Consider the following 19,017-nt stretch of genomic DNA (forward strand, 5'->3'; position numbering starts at 1 on the left):
CTCGAGTTCTAGCATTCTTTAACTATAAATTTAGCTGAACTAAATGATTTATTTGTTTTCTTTTTTTCTGTCATTAAATATTACCAAATGACTCAGTTAAGGACTACTTAAGGCTTAAAGGATTGTTTGAAAGAACTGATAACGTTAGATAGCTTTTTTACACATCTATTTCTTAGTTCCTAAAAATTTCCTTCACAGAGAGGTGAAGGACTAGCTATTCAAATTCAACCATTCATATCAATCAAGCAGTTGCATAAATATCAAAATAAATAAAATAGTTACCTTGGAATGTAATATAGCTAACGTATCAATCCACACTCTCCATCCACCGTACTCGAACTTAATGGCATGGTGTAATAACATCCTGAATAATGCCATCACCATCTCTGTAATCTTCTGTTGATCCTGATTCTGGGGGTATACATAAGCCATAGAGAACAACCAGTCTTGCCAAACTGACATCTGAAGAACAGTCCTAAAACAAAACAGGAATTTTTCTGTACATATTTATATTAATAATATATTGAAAACAAGCAAACCTTTAATATATTACAACATTATTCAAAGGTGAACAATAGCATATCAAACATTTAGTGTTGTTATATTTTTCTGGTCCTCCTGGATCAATGAGTTCAGCACTTTTAAGTGTTGAAAATTGAGTACCACTCAAGTCGGCGCTAAGGGGCGTGAGGGTTGTTGCACTTTTTCATTATCCCTCATGTACAGACTCAATCAAACCGAGTCTGCAATTTTCATGTTATTTTGCTGATTTTAATGCTTCCGCGAAATCATAACTTGAAATGAGTTACCATTCCATATAGGCCTTTATTAAAAAAACAACAACAAGAATCTGTGTTTGATAAACACAAATGCCCCCGCGCTCACTGTTGTCAATAAATTAACAAGTAGCTAATTTGTATGGAAGACCTTGACCCAACTGACCCCTAACTCCATCCAAAGGAAGAATATCATGCAACTTATTCTCCTACCAAATATGAAATAAATCTGTCAATATATAAAGGCTGTATGGGCAAAATGTAAAAATTTATTCTTAGCACTGTTGACCTTGACCCAACTGACCCCTAACTCCATCCAAAGGAATAATACCATGTAAGTTATCTTCCTAGCAATTATAATACAAATATGTCAATAAATAAAGGCTGTATGAGCAAAAGTGTAAAAATCTATTTTTAGCACTGGTGACCTTGACCCAAGTGACCCCTACCTCCATCCAAATGAGAATACCTCAATTTTTTGTTCCTACAAAATATACAAGACATCTGTCGATAGAATAAGGTTAATACACCTGTAAAAGTGTAAAAAATCTATTTTTGACATTGCTGACCTTAACCCAAACGACCCCTTACTAAAGGAAAAGGAAGAGGACCTCCCTTGGTATGACTATTATAAACATGAAAGACATTAACTTAAAAATAAAGGCTGTATGAGCTGAAATGTTTAGATTTATTTTTTTACACAAGTGACCTTGACCTAGAGACGCCTAATGCCACAAAAAAATAGAGGACCGTTAAACTAAAGGTATCCACCTACCAAATATGAAAGATATCTTTAAATAAATTAAGTAATTAGGTGAAATTTTTTTATAAATCCAACTTGGCGGAATAGGTTCACCATACAAGGCCCTATTTTCAAAGTGATAAGAAGGGAAATTACTGGGAAAATGGATGGCACATTTATATAACTTGGCAATATCATGTACATTGTATTGATAAGTAAGTGTAAATTATGAAGCCATTGGTACAGGTAGAACTTAAGAAAAATCCAACTTGCCGTTCTAGGTTAACCTCATACGGACAGACGGACGGATGGACAGACGGACGGACGGTTCAATTACTATATGCCCGGGGGCATAAAAAAACTAGAAAAGCATCAATAAATCATGAGCATATGGAGAATGTATACCTGGAACAAAGTCCATGAAAGTATTTATAAACTGATAAGAAACATAAAATTCTTTTTGCACCCAAAAGAAACTTCATTGTGTGATTCTGACAGAAATCTTTATAACTATTAAGGTGATATTACATTGCTTATGTGTGGTATCATAAAGTGGGATTTTATACCTTCTATTTTCCTTGTTGTTTTTACACAGTATCGTAAGATCTGATAGAAATGTTCTCTTCACCTCCAAAATCTCCGCACTTGGCTTGGACTGCCGAATCATGGTGGCAACAACTTTCAATAATGCTGTAAAAAATACATAAACATTAAATACAAACATAATAACTTAACTGCATGTTTTCAAACATAAACATTATGTGAACTTACATCACTGTGACTATAACTTTCAGTTAATCTTTTAAAATATGATAAAAAGACATATAGTTTGCACAGATTTTTTTTTACTTCAATAGTGTTTGAATTCACAACCTTATAGAAACACTAGGAACCAACCAGGACTTAGCAATAAGTGTAAAATGGAAATAACGCTTGCACCTGACATGGAGTGTACCTATGCTACCAGCAATAACTAGATTACAAGTCTGACATATTAACCATTTGGCTGCTGCCACATAGACATTTCACTGTAGTATGACTTGAAAATCCTTTTATGTACATGAACATATCTTATCATGTAAGAATATAATAACTTTCAGTAACACTGAATGGAAATAAAATTGCATTAGGTTCTGATCATGAGCATTCACACTCATGCTTACCTGAATTTTCTATCCTAAAATGACTCTCAGGTTCCTCATGCTTTGATTTGTGTGATTCAAGGCAAACTCTTTCTGTTAACATCTAAAATGAAAGAAAAATCAATCTCTTGTATAACCCTTTCACTGCTGATGGTCACTGATTATACATGTGCCACCAGAGCAGACCACCATCAACCAGCACAACCATGCCATCTGATCATGGTCTGCACTGTTTGCTATTCAGTCTGTATATAAACAGTTATTACTTCAAACAAGGCAATACATGTATCATTATATACCTCAAGAAAGGCGTAATATTTATCATTATTTACCTCAAGCAAGGCATTATATATCTATCATTATTTACCTCAAACAAGGCATTAGATGTATCATTATTATTCCAAACAAGGCATTATATGTATCAGTATTTACCTCAAACAAGGCATTATATGTATCATTATTTACCTCAAACAAGGAATAATATGTATCATTATTTATCTCAATAAGGCATTATATGTATCAGTATTTACCTCAAACAAGGCATAGCATTTATCATTATTTACCTCAAACAATGCATTACATGTATCATTATTTATCTCAAACAAGTGATTATATGTATCAGTATTTACCTCAAACAAGGCATTATATGTATCATTATTTACCTCAAACAAGAAATAATATGTATCATTATTTATCTCAATAAGGCAATATATGTATCAGTATTTACCTCAAACAAGGCATAACATTTATCATTATTTACCTCAAACAAGGCATTACATGTATCATCATTTACCTCAAACAAGGCATTACACATATCTTTATTTACCTCAAACAAGGAATTCTATGTATCATTATTTACCTCAAACAAGGCATTATAATATTTACCTTAAACAAGGCATTATATGTATCAGTATTTGCCTCAAACAAGGAATTATATGTATGGGTATTTACCTCAAAGAAGGCATTTTATGTATCAGCATTTACTTCAAACAAGGCATTATATGTATCAGTATTTACCTCAAACAAGGCATTATATGTAACAGTATTTACCTCAAACAAGGCATTATATGTAACAGTATTTACCTCAAACAAGGCATTATATGTATCAGTATTTACCTCAAACAAGGCATTATATGTAACAGTATTTACCTCAAACAAGGCATTATATGTAACAGTATTTACCTCAAACAAGGCATTATATGTAACAGTATTTACCTCAAACAAGGCATTATATGTATCAGTATTTACCTTAAACAAGGCATTATATGTAACAGTATTTACCTCAAACAAGGCATTGTATGTAGCTGCGGTAATGTGTTGATCATTGAGCAGTAACCTCTCACCAAGTAGTGAAAATAAATTGTGCTGGGCCAGTGAATCCTGTTTTCTCCTGAATAACAAAATATATATGCTTCTCAACTATTATATATACATTGTATACTTATAGCAGAATTTTATGTGATTATTACGAGCTAATATGATATGAAAATAAGCCATATAATAAATAATAATTTCTTCTTTTTTTTTTTGGGGGGGGGGGGTAAAACTTATTTCTTTTTACATGTTTTACATATCCTTCTTCTGAATAACAACAAAAGAAATTACATGACATCAGATGATTAAGTTATTTGTTTTCATGGCAAAATGAAACAATTCATACATTCTGAATATACCCATGCAACCAGAGCAGACCAAGATTAGCTAGCACAACTCTGCCACTTGATCATGGTCTGAACTGTTTGTTATTCAGTCTGTTCATGCAGGAATTTTTTTCCTAAAAAAGATGAATGGTTTTGTCCAGATTGGATGATTTAAAGCATAGTATTGGTTACCAAGATTTTAACTCATAACATCATAACAATGACTGGTAAAAATCACAAGTAATTTCATAAGGATTCAATTGATATATGCAATATAAATCAATAACTACCAAACATAAGAATAATCTAAAAGCTATCATACTTTGGTGTACTTCTACTGAGCCAGAAACCAAATAACTTCAATGTTTTGATTCTTATATCTTCATTTGGTGATGCTAGAAGCTTGAACACAGTTCTGTAAAATAAATGAGTTTATTGTTATTTTATTTAGATTTTACAATATACACAGAGTCATTACATTACAATAAGATTAATATTAATTTGCTACTTTTTCATTATAAAACAGAGATGTTTTTCATCAGTTGAATTCATTATAGTCTGACAAAAGGAATGTGAGTACATGTGCATAACATGCCAATGGAACAGGCCCTATTACTAAGGGAGCAATGTCACATATTATGTTTAGGTATTATTATTTAGCTAATTGAATGTCAGCAGTGAGAATAATTTATCTATGTCAACACTGTAGTTTGTTTTGTCATTTCTGGGCGAACCATCCACCTATTCAGCTTTCCTGGATTACTAACCTGTGCTTACCAACTTCTCAACAAGTGACCAACTCCTTATCTCACAAGAATTCTGAATCAGTGTTGAGAGACAAATGACCATTAGACTCAATGTCTGAGATCAACACAGAAATTTCAGCTTGTACAAGCTTGACAAATCCATAGGCAGACCTGCCATTGCTATAGAGCAAGACCAGTCTCCTCATGGATGCAACATGACCAAACTGTTTACTGTTAGTTACTTAATTTAAGCATTTTTGATATTGAACACTTAAAATGAACGATTCCAAATCAAAGCAGGTCAAGTCCATTATATAAATTCAGTTAAGCAATGGTTAAGTGTAGTATTGGTAACAGCAATGGTTAAAGGTAGTAGTGATAATAAAAATGGTTTATGGTAGAACCGGTACAAAAGTGTATCAAAAATATCTTTTCTGTATATTTTTTTCCTTTCTCATTATCTTAGTCTTTACAATCTACAGGTCTTCTTTGTTGTCTCAGCAAAAGTATCACAAAATGTTTAACTATCGTATATGCCATGCATAAAGTAAAGTAAGCAACATCTTACTTTAAATACACAAGACATATTTGAGCCGTGTCATGACAAAACCAACATAGTGGGTTTGCGACCAGCATGGATCCAGACCAGCCTACGCATCCGCACTGTCTGATCAGGATCCATGCTGTTCGCTATCAGTTTCTCTACTTGTTATACTGTTTGTAAGCGAACAGCATGGATCCTGATCAGACTGCGCGGAGGCGCAGGCTGGTCTGGATCCATGCTGGTCGCAAACCCATTATGTTGGTTTTGTCATGACGCAGCTCATATTTTAAAATCATGACATGTAGGAATAACCTAATAAATTGATGAAATACTACAAGAACAGCATGAGTTTATAACATCAAACAGCTTTCCAAATAGATATGGAAAGTACCTACCTAACACCTTGCTTCCTGTCAAAGGCAGGGACCATAGACTGAGGATGTTCTGACATCAATGACACAAGTAACTCTAATACATCTACCAAGTTATCATCCTGTATTAAACAGATATATGTAACAATATACATCATGAATCTTAACTCACAACATCAATGTCAAATTCACAGTCATATATAATTGTACTCCATTCCTATGATATCACGGGTTCTAAAAATTTGAGCTGTAAAACAAACTTGGCTTATTCCTTCTCATATTTAAGCAGCTGAACATCATTATTGTTTTATGTATGTTAAGGCACTATCTCCAATGTAATAAGGGCAACAAAGGATCATTAGATTCATTTTCTAATGATTGAATGTTTCATTCATTTTAATTGTCTCTGTGATATAAATTCAAAGCACTATAGATAGATCACACAATTTTGAACATGACATCAGTGCTTACCTCATGTAGTGTACATAAATAATTCAGCATACTCTGTAGTTCATCTTCCTGCACTCCCTGACCCTTCAGTAACAACTGTTTAATGTACAGCAGCATAAATGACCTCAGCTTGATGATTTCATCATACTCGGGTCGAGGACCATCTGTCAATATAATATAACATTTAAGTATTTACTACAATATCTAAAACACATCATAAATATGGTTCTGTGATATCATTGTCTTTAAAATTAGCTCTATTGTAATTACCATTAGGAAGAAAAATATGCTACAGACAATAAGAGTACCAGGTTTTTCATATAGAGTAAAATCTTCTTGCAAAGAGAGCTTGGGTTAATGATTTGGAAAGTCTTGATTTCTTAGACTATACCAAGCCTTTTTTTAGTAATGACTATAATAATAAAACACTTTTACCATGATGTTTCTTTATTTTTAAAATTTTCAGATTATGAATTTTTCACCACTTTTGTAACAGCATCATCATAAGAATAAAATCAAAATGAATGTCAAATTTCAGACCTTCTTTTCTGAACAATATTAAACTTTTAACCAACTAATTATGCCAATCTTTCTGGTTTAAGCATCAATTTTTGTTTAAAGAGTGCTCATACATACCATACCACCAAGATCATCAAAAATTCGTTACAAACAAAAAAAGACAAATTGAAAATTCCTCGAAAAAGGCCCCATTTTATATAGGATTACAGTCTGACACCTACCTACAGCTTTTGGTGTAATACCACTCCTGTCTTTAGGGTTGATCACCCAGTAATAATATTTGAGGGTATGCATGGTTTGCAGCACAGCACTAACACGTCGAATATTGTTGTAAATCTGAGCATCATTGATAAAATCAGTTGCTAGGTAACAATATAATTTTGTTTGCACCTGTAATAGAAGACAATACATGTATAACAAATAAGTGATAATTTAAATTAAACTTTATTAACAATTGTATTTTTTAATAAAATTAAATTCATTCTACTTGTAGATAAAAAAATCACCCACATTTTTAAACAGTAAAATAGATAAATGCTGCTGTAACTCATTTTAACTTACCAAAACTTGCAAATCAAATTTAACCTTGACATCCCAAATTATGACAAAGGACAGTCCCAAATATGAAAGCTGGACAAGTCCATTTAAGAAATTCAGCAGGTAAAAACTTAATCAAATTCTAGAATCGTCAACCTTTTTGTGTGTGTGTTGTAAGTTTATTAAGGGTGCATCCGCCCTTTCAGGCACTGAGCATACAGACCCCCGTCAACCTTTTTTTTCCTCTGCCAAACTTTTTGTATGTAAATCCATCAATCCATCAATATCTTAACTATGAACAATGACATACATTGCCAGATATTATACCATCCAAATACCTTCACTGATCAACCAGCATTCATCAAGTATGTTATATGAGACTTACCTCCATACAAGAATGTATCCAAATGGCAGGGTTAAAGAGAATATGATCAAACAAGTGTTTGAGTAGTGTTCCCCCAGATGGACACTTTACCAGGTAATCTGTCAATTTGAGGAAAACTTCTAACACAGATGGAGTAACATGATCTCTAGATGACTGGAAAAAATAGATTAAAATCAACAAGTATACCTATAAGGTATATATTTAGCGCACCTAAAAAATTCTTATTAAGTGCACCTAAAATAAATATTGATATAACGTATGCCTAAAACATTATTATTGTAAAGTGCAACTAAAACAAGCATTTGATAGTATTGCGGGCAATACAGTAGTCCCCTACCGGTCCCTCAAAAAGTTCTTTAATTGTCATACACTCCTGTGTATTGCCATTTATAATGAATTTGAGGATGAAGTCTGTATTTGAAAATATCGACCACAAAACATAATAAAATAAGTTTGTCTATATCACAGTAATGTGTTAAGTTTCCATGCTTAGTAAGGAAATTATGTTTATACAACCGTGTCATATTATTACGATGTCGGACTTTAAAGTAAATCCTATAAGGAATGAAGAAGTTGGAGTGAAAATACCAGTTTCTCGAAAAAAATCTAAGTTCAAGGGGGACATAATTCTGGAAATAGTCTTGCTAGAGTATTTAACCTTCTCAAAAATGTCGAGTGATAATAAGAAACATATATATGAAGTTTGAAGTAGATACATTAGGAAATAAAGAAGTTATTTAAAAAAGACAACATTTTTTCCCCTAAAAAATCTAAGTTCAAGGGAGGTAATACTGAATTTTTTGTGCTAGAGTTATAAACCTTGTCACATATGATGTGGTTGATGACCAGAAACTTATATTTAAAGTTTGAAGTAAACAGCTTAAGAAATAAAGAACATATAGTGAAAAAGCTGAAAAATTTAAATCAGAAATCTTGAAATTCAGGCTATTTGTTGCCATAGCAACCAGAATTTTCAACATAGGAAGAAAAGAAAAAGATGTGCATAATCTCCAGACTGCCATCTACCCATATTTCAAGTTTCATAGAAATATTTTCAGTACTTTTTGAGTTATCACTGGATCCAGTTTATGTGTTAAATTTGCCATATTTTCAGGCTATTTGTTGCCATAGCAACCAGAATTTTCAACATAGGAAGAAAAAAAAAAGACGTGCATAATCTCCATACTGCCATCTATCCATATATCAAGTTTCATAAAAATATTTTCAGTACTTTTTGCGTTATCGCGGGATCCAGTTTTGTGGACGGACGGACTGACAGACGGACAGACAGACAGACGGACGGAGGGTAAACCTAAAGTCCCCTCCGGTTAAACCGGTAGGGGACTAAAGGAAGAAAAAAAAAAGACGTGCATAATCTCCATACTGCCATCTATCCATATATCAAGTTTCATAAAAATATTTTCAGTACTTTTTGCGTTATCGCGGGATCCAGTTTTGTGGACGGACGGACTGACAGACGGACAGACAGACGGACAGACAGACAGACGGACGGAGGGTAAACCTAAAGTCCCCTCCGGTTAAACCGGTAGGGGACTAATAACTATTATTATAATAAAGTGCACCTAAAGATACATATTTTTTTAATGTGCACCGAAAAATATACGTATTGTTATAAAGTGCACGTAAAAATATATATTATAAAATGCTCTTAAAACAACTAGTTCTTATAAAGTGCACCTAAAACTACATATTATAAAGTGCACATAAAAATACATATTATTATAAAATGCACTTAAAAATACATATTCTTATACAGTGCACCTACAAGATACATGTTCTTATAAATTGATCATTTATGATATATATATTGAATGTCCACATTTAAGGTTCCTTTCAAGTCTATCTATAGTGTAATTAAAACTTATGAAATACTACATAGTCAAACATTATAAAATACTTCATAACTGGAAAGTTACTAAGGACAATTCTTGTACTGTACCTTTTCCACCATCATATGGTAACTTTCCAGTTTTACTGGTAGGGAAATACCTCAGGTGCCCCTACCTGCATTACTTCAAGCATGAACAGGCACTTCAGTAAAACCACCAACTTTCTGTAAGCAAGCTGGATAGCTTCTTCTCATGAAAGAATCCAATGTCCAGGACTAGATTCGAACCCACATTAATGAGGGACATATTACTTCACCAAAATTTATCAAATACTATCTAACCCAACATTATAAAGAACATTTTTTGTACTTTACCTTTTCTAAGAGATGACCTATGACTAGGAAACCTTTATTCTGCACCATTTGTTGATGTATAGTGTATGAACTCTCTATCAAATTGTACAGTAAACCTAGAAGATTGGCACTGAAAATACATGAAGAAAATACCATACAAATGGTTTAGGTCCGATTTTTATGAAACAAATAAACTGAAAGCAATCGAAATTAAGTAAACTTATTTCAACCACAATATAAACATAATGATAAATATGTTGTGCTAAAATAAGATACATGTACTAGATTATGAACCAATTTTCATATCAGACAATACTCCTATAATACAGTTTACTGCAGTTTATTTGGCTAAATGGGCATGAAAAAATGCCTAAATTTGGCCATAATACAATGTGTTTCCTATACCTGTAACAGGCCAGGACCTAGAGCAAACAGGTATTGCCACCAGTGTAGTTCCAGGCCAGCCTATACTTCTGTAAAGTCTGATTCGGTTATAAACTGTTGCTAGCTCATATTTTGTATTTTGATATTAGAATCCCTTTAACATCAAATGGAGTGTGCCAAATTAACAACGGGGCAAATCAATAAACAATTTCAGCAAATTGAAACTTTTCAACATGCAAAATTCATGCTATGTAATGCTAGCATTGATTATAATAGTTCAATGCCACCAGGAAAATCCCACTCCACCCTACATATCCATGCCAGTAAGACCAAACGCTATGTTAACTGAAATTCCTAAAATTTTCAATGGACCGGTCTAAATTTAGGACAGACCTTGTCTGAATTCAAAGCAGGGCAAGTTCAATATAAACAGCAGATTTTCATTTAGAAGTTCAAATGCATTTACAACTTTATATGTATTATACATGTAATAATAAACTCATATGATGTGCTCTACTTTGAAGTTCCATGTGCTCTTTGATTCATATACAGTTGGTTGGGCTTTTTATAGAAATAAGTCAAGGGTAATGCAGATATATATACATACTAAAGTTTGTTTATTTGATTGATTGGGTTTTATATCACACCGACACAGTATAGGTCATATGGCAACATTCTAGCTTTACTGGTGGAGGAAAACCTCAGGTGCCCTTCCATACATTATTTCAGACACAAACAGGCACCTGAGTAGAACTGTAACGGACATTCTGTAAGACATACTAAAGAACATCGCATTTTCCACCATCAGTTTAGATGACAAAGAGGTATGAATGTGTGCCTTGTATCATACAAGTTTGACTTTAAAGGGAGACACAGGCAAAATTTTCATTTCTTAGTTTTGAATTTTTCTTTCATTATTCTGTACTTGTCCTCAAAATGAATACACTAAACAGTCAAAGGAACAAAACTTTTCTCCATATAAAGAATAAAATTGTGTTTTCCTAACTTGACCCGCGTGGGTCAGGTTAGAGCACTAAGATTTCACAATAATTGTCACTGTGTACTCTGGAAACGTTAAAGAACATGTCAAATCAATTACTTAGACTTGTTTCAATCATACAATATCCACAATATTTGTTATTGTAACTTCCAGGGTTTATTCAAATCACATGACTTGTTTTTAATCTATTTTATGATTCTGTTGGCGACTAAATTTCGTTCAACATATATATATATATTAAAGATTCAAACCCAAAATATATAGAATTGAAACAGAAATTCATGCTGGGACTTTAAGAAATGTCATTTTAGTGAGATTTCAGTACACAAGATCATTTTTATATTTTTGTCATTATTTTGCCTGAGTATCCCTTTAAACTCAATAAAAATGAAACAATTACTTACAAATAAAGGGACAGAATACTATGCGAATGTTATTCATAACTTTAGCATGCTATGCAAATGTCAACAATAACTAAAAGTTACTTTATAAGCAATGATGAACATATTTAATTTCCAACACGACTATAAACAATCCACAAAAGGTTTACAAGCAATGCCATATAACACAAGTTTTAACATGAGCATAGACTATACATATACATATATTATATACATTCCAACCCAACCCTACATTCAGTGAAGCCACATTTGTAAGATATAGACAGGAAGGGGAATACATACATAAACACATACATGTTTACATTGGAGATTCATACCAAGCCATTGGAAAAAGGTACATTTGGGAATTCAAGGCATAGCAAGTTTTTTGTGTATATTATACAGTAAAGCATTTCAACTACATATATCAGCCCTGCACAAATCAAAAACTGATAAAATCTGAAAAAAATTGTTCTCATAATATGGCATGCATTTGACTACAATTTTGTGAATGTTTAAAAATTAGGTAAAAAATAAAGACCAGTGCTTGTATATTGATAAAGACCAGTGCTTGTATATTCATAAAGACCAGTGGGTGCTTATATATGGATACAGACCAGTGATTGTATATAGAACACTAAATCACTTGCAAAAATCTAGTTATCAACATAGGACACAACATCAAAATCTGTTTTATGCTTATAAATAACTGCTAGCAAATATCTAAAACAAGAGCCCGGTTTGAGCCGGGTGATGCTCCCCGAATAGGTTTTGGACACAGAAAGTACACCTCTTGTAGTTTCAGAGTTATATGTCCCTGGAAAAAGTTCAAAGTGCAATAATTCCAAAATTAGGCAAGGCAGAGTTACTGTTCTTTGCACTGCACTTCTAATCAATGTGATCTATCAACCTACAAAGTTTCTTGATGATATCTCATATGATTTCTGAGTTATGTCCCGGACAATTTCAAAAAGTAAAAATAAACAAAGGGCAATAACTCCAGAATTAGGCAAGGCAGAGTTATGATTCTTGTGCACTGCACATCTACCCATTGAGATATATCTACCTACAAAGTTTCATGTTGATATCTCTTATAGTTTTACAGGTATGTCCTGGACAAGATTTTTCTAAAAGGGGAGATAATTCAAAAATGAGGCTTAACAGAGTTATGGTTCTTTTGCACTGCACCTCTACTCAATGAGATCTATCTACATACAATGTTTCATCTTGATATCTCTTATAGTTTTAGAGTTATGTTCCGGACAAAGTTCAAAGTGTTAAAATAAACAAAGGGCAATAACTCCAAAATTAGAACAAAAAGAGTTATTGTTCTTATGCACTGCACATCTACCCATTGAGATCTATTCACCTACAAAGTTTCATGTTGATATCTATTATAGTTTTAGAGTTACGCCCCGGACAAGATTTTTCTATAAGGGCAGATAATTCAAAAACCGGGCAAAATAGAGTTATGGTTCTTTGACACTGCACTCCCCCTCAATGCCCTCTACCACTGTATGAAGTTTTAACAAATTATCTCCAAGGGTTTTCAAGTTATGCTCCGGACAAGACAACGGACGGACAGACGGAAGGACGGACAGACGGACAAGGCGCCGACTATATGCTCCCCCGAAATTTTTCGGGGAGCATAAAAAAATGAATTTAAATAAATGAATAGCTATGACATGCCAGCGTAAGCTTGGATCTTTAAAAATATTTGTGAAATTTTATCTCCTTTTCCTTTTCTCACCCTTAATGGCCAGTAAGAAGTTGTGTGTGGATTTAAGGTATAAAGCATTGAATAAAACTTTCAGGGTAGTAGTGCCTTGGTGGTTTAAGGTGTCTGCCTGCCTATCAATTGTTTAAGCCCTACTGGGTTCACAACAATTTTGTCTCATATGACGCAAGTATTGGCTTGTTACAGGAGGGGGCCTAAGAGGGGTTCCAATAAACTTAAAACTTTCTTCACAATCAAGCTTATATACAAAGAATTTCAACTTGAGCTATGATAAATCATTTCACATGTTATTTCCCCGAATATAAATCAAATGAGGTGACATATCATATTTTTTACTATAAACATAATAATATCCTTATATCTTAAAAATTCTTTAAAAAAAATATAAAAAAATAAAACAACTAGCAAGCAAACCAAATGTTTCTTAAATAAAACAAAATTCTGGAAAAAAAATGAGGCAAAACTGAAAAAGGAAAATGGGAAACTGAAGGGGAGAGAACTTGGAGTGACATAAAAACTTACAAAATTATTTCTATAGGATCATCACTGAAACATTACAATATAAATGCACATATTAGAAAAATAAAAGTTTTTTTCATACAAGTTTTCATTCAATGAGATATTGTTACATGCACATCTTAAAAACTGAATAAAATGCTGTAACATAAAGTCTAACTTCTATTTAACACTAAGGACTGTTTTTATATTTCAATGATCTTTTCTACTAAAAAGAAATCCTTCCCATTTTATGAGATATTGGGTACACAGATTGCAATAAAAAGATACATAATTATGTATTTAATATCTAATCAAACGCAAGTTAGATATACTTTTAGTCTAATTTAAATTGTAAATTTTATGGGTTTTTTTTTTCTGATTTTTTTTTGTTTTGTTTTGTTTTTTTGTTATTTAAATGAACATTCTGTGATACAGATATTTTTAACAAATTATCAAAGTACCTTAAATTTATACAATTTTATCTATTTACTTTTATTATAAAAATGTGTAAGTGTATTAACTTTGTGTAATATGAATATGTGAGTTTTAAACTGAATACAAATCAATTAATTAATCACAACAATTTTCTATTTTGGGCTACTTTTCTTCTATTTCTGATCAATGAAAACTAAAAGGGAAAAAACAAGATTGCATTTGAGAAAAATGCTATGCCACCGCTTGGTTCAAATTTCATAGCTGTACATCAAAGGACAAGAAAGTAGGTCATGTCATCAAAATCTATGTCACCTGATATCAAAACTAAAACTGTGCACATGGTCAAAATTCCATTGCTGTACATTAAAGGACAAGAAAGTAAGTCACTGTCCCCTTGGGCAAGGCAAAATTTTGACCCAAGGGTTTAATTCAAAACAAGCTTGATACAGGTCCACCAAACAACATTTCAAGTCAAATATCTAAGCTGTAGCTTTCTCCCATTCAGAAAACATTTTGTTTTATTTTCTGTTTTTACTATGTGTACATAATGAGAATCACTGCCCCCGGGCAGGGCCAATTTTGACACAAGGGGAAAAATTTGAACAACTTTGGTATAGGATCTTTAAATGATATTATATATCAAACATCAAAGCTCTATGCCTTGTACCTTCAGCAAAAATATTTTTTTATTTTTTTCACTATATGTGCATTATGAAAATCAATGACCCCTGGGGCGGAACCAATTTTGACCCAAGGGCTATAATTTGAACAATCTTGGTAGAGGTTCACTGGGCAAAAACTCATGCCATATAATTAACCTCTAGCCTTTGTCAATTCAGAGATGAAGATTTTTCAAGTTTTAAATTTATACATATAAGGAAAACTATTGCCTCTGGGGCAGGGCAATTTTTACACTAGGGGCATAATTAAAACAACTTTAGTAGAGGACCCATAGATGATATTATATACAAAATATCAAAGCTCTAAGCCTTGTACCTTCAGACAAGAGAATTTTTTTTATTTTTTTTACTAAATGTACATAGTGAAAATCAATGACCCCTGGGGGTGGGGCCAATGTTGACCCCAGGGCTATAATTTGTACAATCTTGCTAGAGGTTCACACTACACAATGTTTCATGCAAAATATCTTAACTCTTGGCTTTGTAAATTTAGAGAAGATGATTTTTTGTTTTTACTATATACATATAAGGAAAACCTATGGCCCGGGGTGGGGCTAATTTTGACACTAGAGGCAAAATTTGAAAAACTTTGGTAGAGTACCTATAGATGATATTATTTAACAAATATTAAAGCTCTAAGCCTTGTACCTACAGACAATAAGATTTTTTGATTTTTTACTATATGTATATATCGAAATCAATGACCCCCAGGGCGGGGGCAATTTTGACCCCAGGGCTTAAATTTGAACAATCTTGCTAGAGGTTTACTATACAATGTTACAATATTTCACGCAAAATATCTAACCTCTAGCATTTGTCAATTGCTAGAAGATTTTTTTAAAGTTTTTACTATATGTTTTTACTATATACATATAAGGAAACACAATGACCCCCGGAGCGGGGCCGATTTTGACCCAAGGGCTATAATTTGAACAATCTGGGTAGAGGTCTACCAGACAATGCCTAATGCAAAATATCTAAGCTCTAGGCCTTTTGGGTCTTTACAAGAAGGTATTTTAAGTTTTTACTATATGTACATATAGTGAAAATCAATGACCCCAGGAGCGGGGCCAATTTTGACCCCAAGGCTATAATTTGAACAATCTTGGTAAAGGTCTACCAGACAATGCCTTATGCAAAATATCTAAGCTCTAGGCCTTTTGGGTCTTTACAAGAAGGTATTTTAAGTTTTTACTATATGTACATATAGTGAAAATCAATGACCCCAGGCCGGGGCCAATTTTGACCCCAAGGCTATAATTTGAACATTCTTGGTAAGGGTCTACCAGACAATGCCTTATGCAAAATATCTAAGCTCTAGACCTTTTGGGTCTTTACAAGAAGGTATTTTAAGTTTTTACTATATGTACATATAGTGAAAATCAATGACCCCCGGGGCGGGGCCAATTTTGACCCCAGGGCTATAATTTGAACAATCTTGTTAGAGGTCTACCAGACGATGTCTTATGCAAAATATCTATGCTCTAGGCTATTTGGGTCTTTACAAGAAGATTTTTTAAATTTATTCTTATAATTCCTTTTGGTTGCCATGGCAACCAGATTTCTGCATGGAATGAAATTCTTTGAACAACTTTGGAAGCCCTTCACCCAAGGATCAATCCTGCCAAGTTTGGTTGAAATTGGACTAGTAGTTTTTCACAAGAAGATTTTTTAAGTTCACTATATAATCTATATAACACACACACAAACACACGCACAAACACACACACAGGTGAATCGCTATATGCCACCGCATCGCAGATGCTGCGGTGGCATAAAAACAAGAGAGCCATGATAGTCCTTTTATCGCTTGCCTGAACTAAAATTACAACCAATGTCATGCAATTTTGGTTTTAAACATGAAATTACATAAATGAAACTTGTATAGACGAGCAACAGTAGATGAAATATGAGTAACTTAACAATCCGTTAGCTAAGGGGAGCTGAAAAGGCCTTTTTGCAAAAGGCAATACAGAAACAAGATTTTTTTTTCAGCATTTCATAATAATATGAGCCACGTCATGACAAAACCAACATAATGCGTTTGTGACCAACATGGATCCAGACAAGCCTGCGCATCCATGCAGTCTGATCAGGATCCATGCTGTTTGCTGTCAGTTTCTCTACTTGTTATAGAGTTTGTAAGTGAACAGCATGGATCCTGATCAGACTGCGGGGATGCACAGGCTGGTCTGGATCCATGCTGGTCGCAAACCCATTATGTTGGTTTTGTCATGACGCGGCTCATATCATTCTCTTGATCATTCCAAGTGCAATTTTGACAAATGCCATTCTAACCCACCTGTAAGACTTAAATCTTATTTCAATTTATAGGGTTACACTACATACCTTGCATTAAACATGGGTATCTTTAGTCCACAGATATATATTTATACTCGTCAAAGCATTTTTAGTAAAATATAGACCCGCGACTTATAGACTAAATGACTTATAGGCAGGTAAATATAATATATACATTCCAGCTTATACTACACATATATAACAAGCTTGCTGATTGGCTTACCATGTAGAATGATCTGTGACAGACGGTTTCTCGTCTCCCTGAGCAACTGGTAAATCTAGCTGACCAAACAACGGGAACAATATCTGAAATTAACAGTACCTTTACAATGTAAATCATTTTCCAAAACAAGTTTCAAGATAATATGGTTTTTTTATATTTACAATAGTGTCTTTTTTTCTTTCAATGATACCTCAAGTAATATTTAAAGGGAAATAATCATTTTTGGAATACTAAAATTTTTTATACACAGTCGTCTTCCTTCTCATGGACAGAAAGTGGATTCAGAATTGTCTCCCTTGTTTCAATGCCAAGAAAAACTTAGTTAATATTAATGTTTATTGGAAATGGTTTCAATTCACAATTTTTTTTTATAGAAGTTTCATTTCTACCAAGCTCACAGTGAAGGAAGCATAACAATAAAGATTTAGTTATATGTTCATAAAATGAAAAATGAAAATGAAATAATGTAAAGTTCATGAATTTAAATTTTCAGCTTTTCACCTTTTAAACATAGGTAAACAATATTTATTAAGATACCTGTACGCCTCCTAAGGAATGTAACGTGCTATGGATGGAATGTGTAATCACTGACTTCACCTCCTGTAAATACAAAAACAAATGTGTTGTTTCATTAAAAAAACTATAGAACAATGTCCTGTACTTTCCTTTCTCTAATAAAATAATGGCAAAATAATCTGAAATACATTTTAATCATTTTGGTTTTAAAGAACATTTGTGGGTCACAGACTTAAAAAGTTAATTCCTCAAAGTGAACAAACAAATGAGAAGTTTTGCACAAAACATGAGTCTCAAGGCCTTTGTAAAACTTTCTTTGCAGTGTTATTTAAATAATGTTGATATTGTCAAAGATTAATAGTTTATGCCACTTTATTGTAAAGATAAAGTATCTCTGACAGGGAAATTTTTAAGAAATACACAAATCTAATTAATGTCAAACAAGTACATCTGTACAACAATGGATTATTCTATGCTTCAGTCAGTCAAAGCCTTGCCTCGTTCTAAAAATAAAATTAGGGAAATCTAATTTTAGCCATGGTCACCTTGACCCCTTCAATCTGAAACCACACCCAAGGGTTGCTAGGGTTACCGCAACACCATAACGAATATTCAAGCTATAAGGTCAATTCATAAAGGTATACAGAAAAGATAAATGCGACAGTGTACGGGAATATAAGTAATCCTGTAGGCACTGAAAGATTTATTGCTTTTTCTCTGAAGGGATGAGGAGTAGGTGCAAGTTTTTAGTCAAACATATACTTTAAGTTCATATACTATTCAGGCAATTTTCCAGCTTTACTGGTG

The 19,017-nt window shown here is 33.1% G+C and overlaps 1 protein-coding gene across 4 annotated transcripts in view; it reads right to left on the minus strand.

The window, feature by feature from the left end:
- The window catches only part of LOC132748717 (neurobeachin-like), a 144,602-nt gene that overhangs the window by 125,264 nt on the left and 321 nt on the right, over positions 1-19,017 (minus strand). For 3 of the 4 annotated variants that reach the window (XM_060738332.1, XM_060738331.1, XM_060738329.1), the window contains exons 2-14: positions 18,232-18,294; positions 17,695-17,777; positions 14,080-14,103; positions 10,077-10,185; positions 7,853-8,005; positions 7,152-7,320; positions 6,433-6,575; positions 5,986-6,083; positions 4,623-4,715; positions 3,942-4,050; positions 2,682-2,763; positions 2,085-2,208; positions 283-475 (exon numbers count right to left, since the gene is read on the minus strand). In XM_060738332.1, coding sequence (XP_060594315.1) covers positions 283-475; positions 2,085-2,208; positions 2,682-2,763; positions 3,942-4,050; positions 4,623-4,715; positions 5,986-6,083; positions 6,433-6,575; positions 7,152-7,320; positions 7,853-8,005; positions 10,077-10,185; positions 14,080-14,103; positions 17,695-17,777; positions 18,232-18,294 — 1,443 coding nt within the window. The remainder of the gene's footprint in view (positions 1-282; positions 476-2,084; positions 2,209-2,681; positions 2,764-3,941; positions 4,051-4,622; positions 4,716-5,985; positions 6,084-6,432; positions 6,576-7,151; positions 7,321-7,852; positions 8,006-10,076; positions 10,186-14,079; positions 14,104-17,694; positions 17,778-18,231; positions 18,295-19,017) is intronic. The other variant, XM_060738330.1, reaches the window with a different exon arrangement.

This window comes from Ruditapes philippinarum, unplaced genomic scaffold (assembly GCF_026571515.1).
Source record: "Ruditapes philippinarum isolate M1 unplaced genomic scaffold, ASM2657151v2 ctg58_1_1_1_1, whole genome shotgun sequence".
Lineage (NCBI taxonomy): Eukaryota > Metazoa > Mollusca > Bivalvia > Venerida > Veneridae > Ruditapes > Ruditapes philippinarum.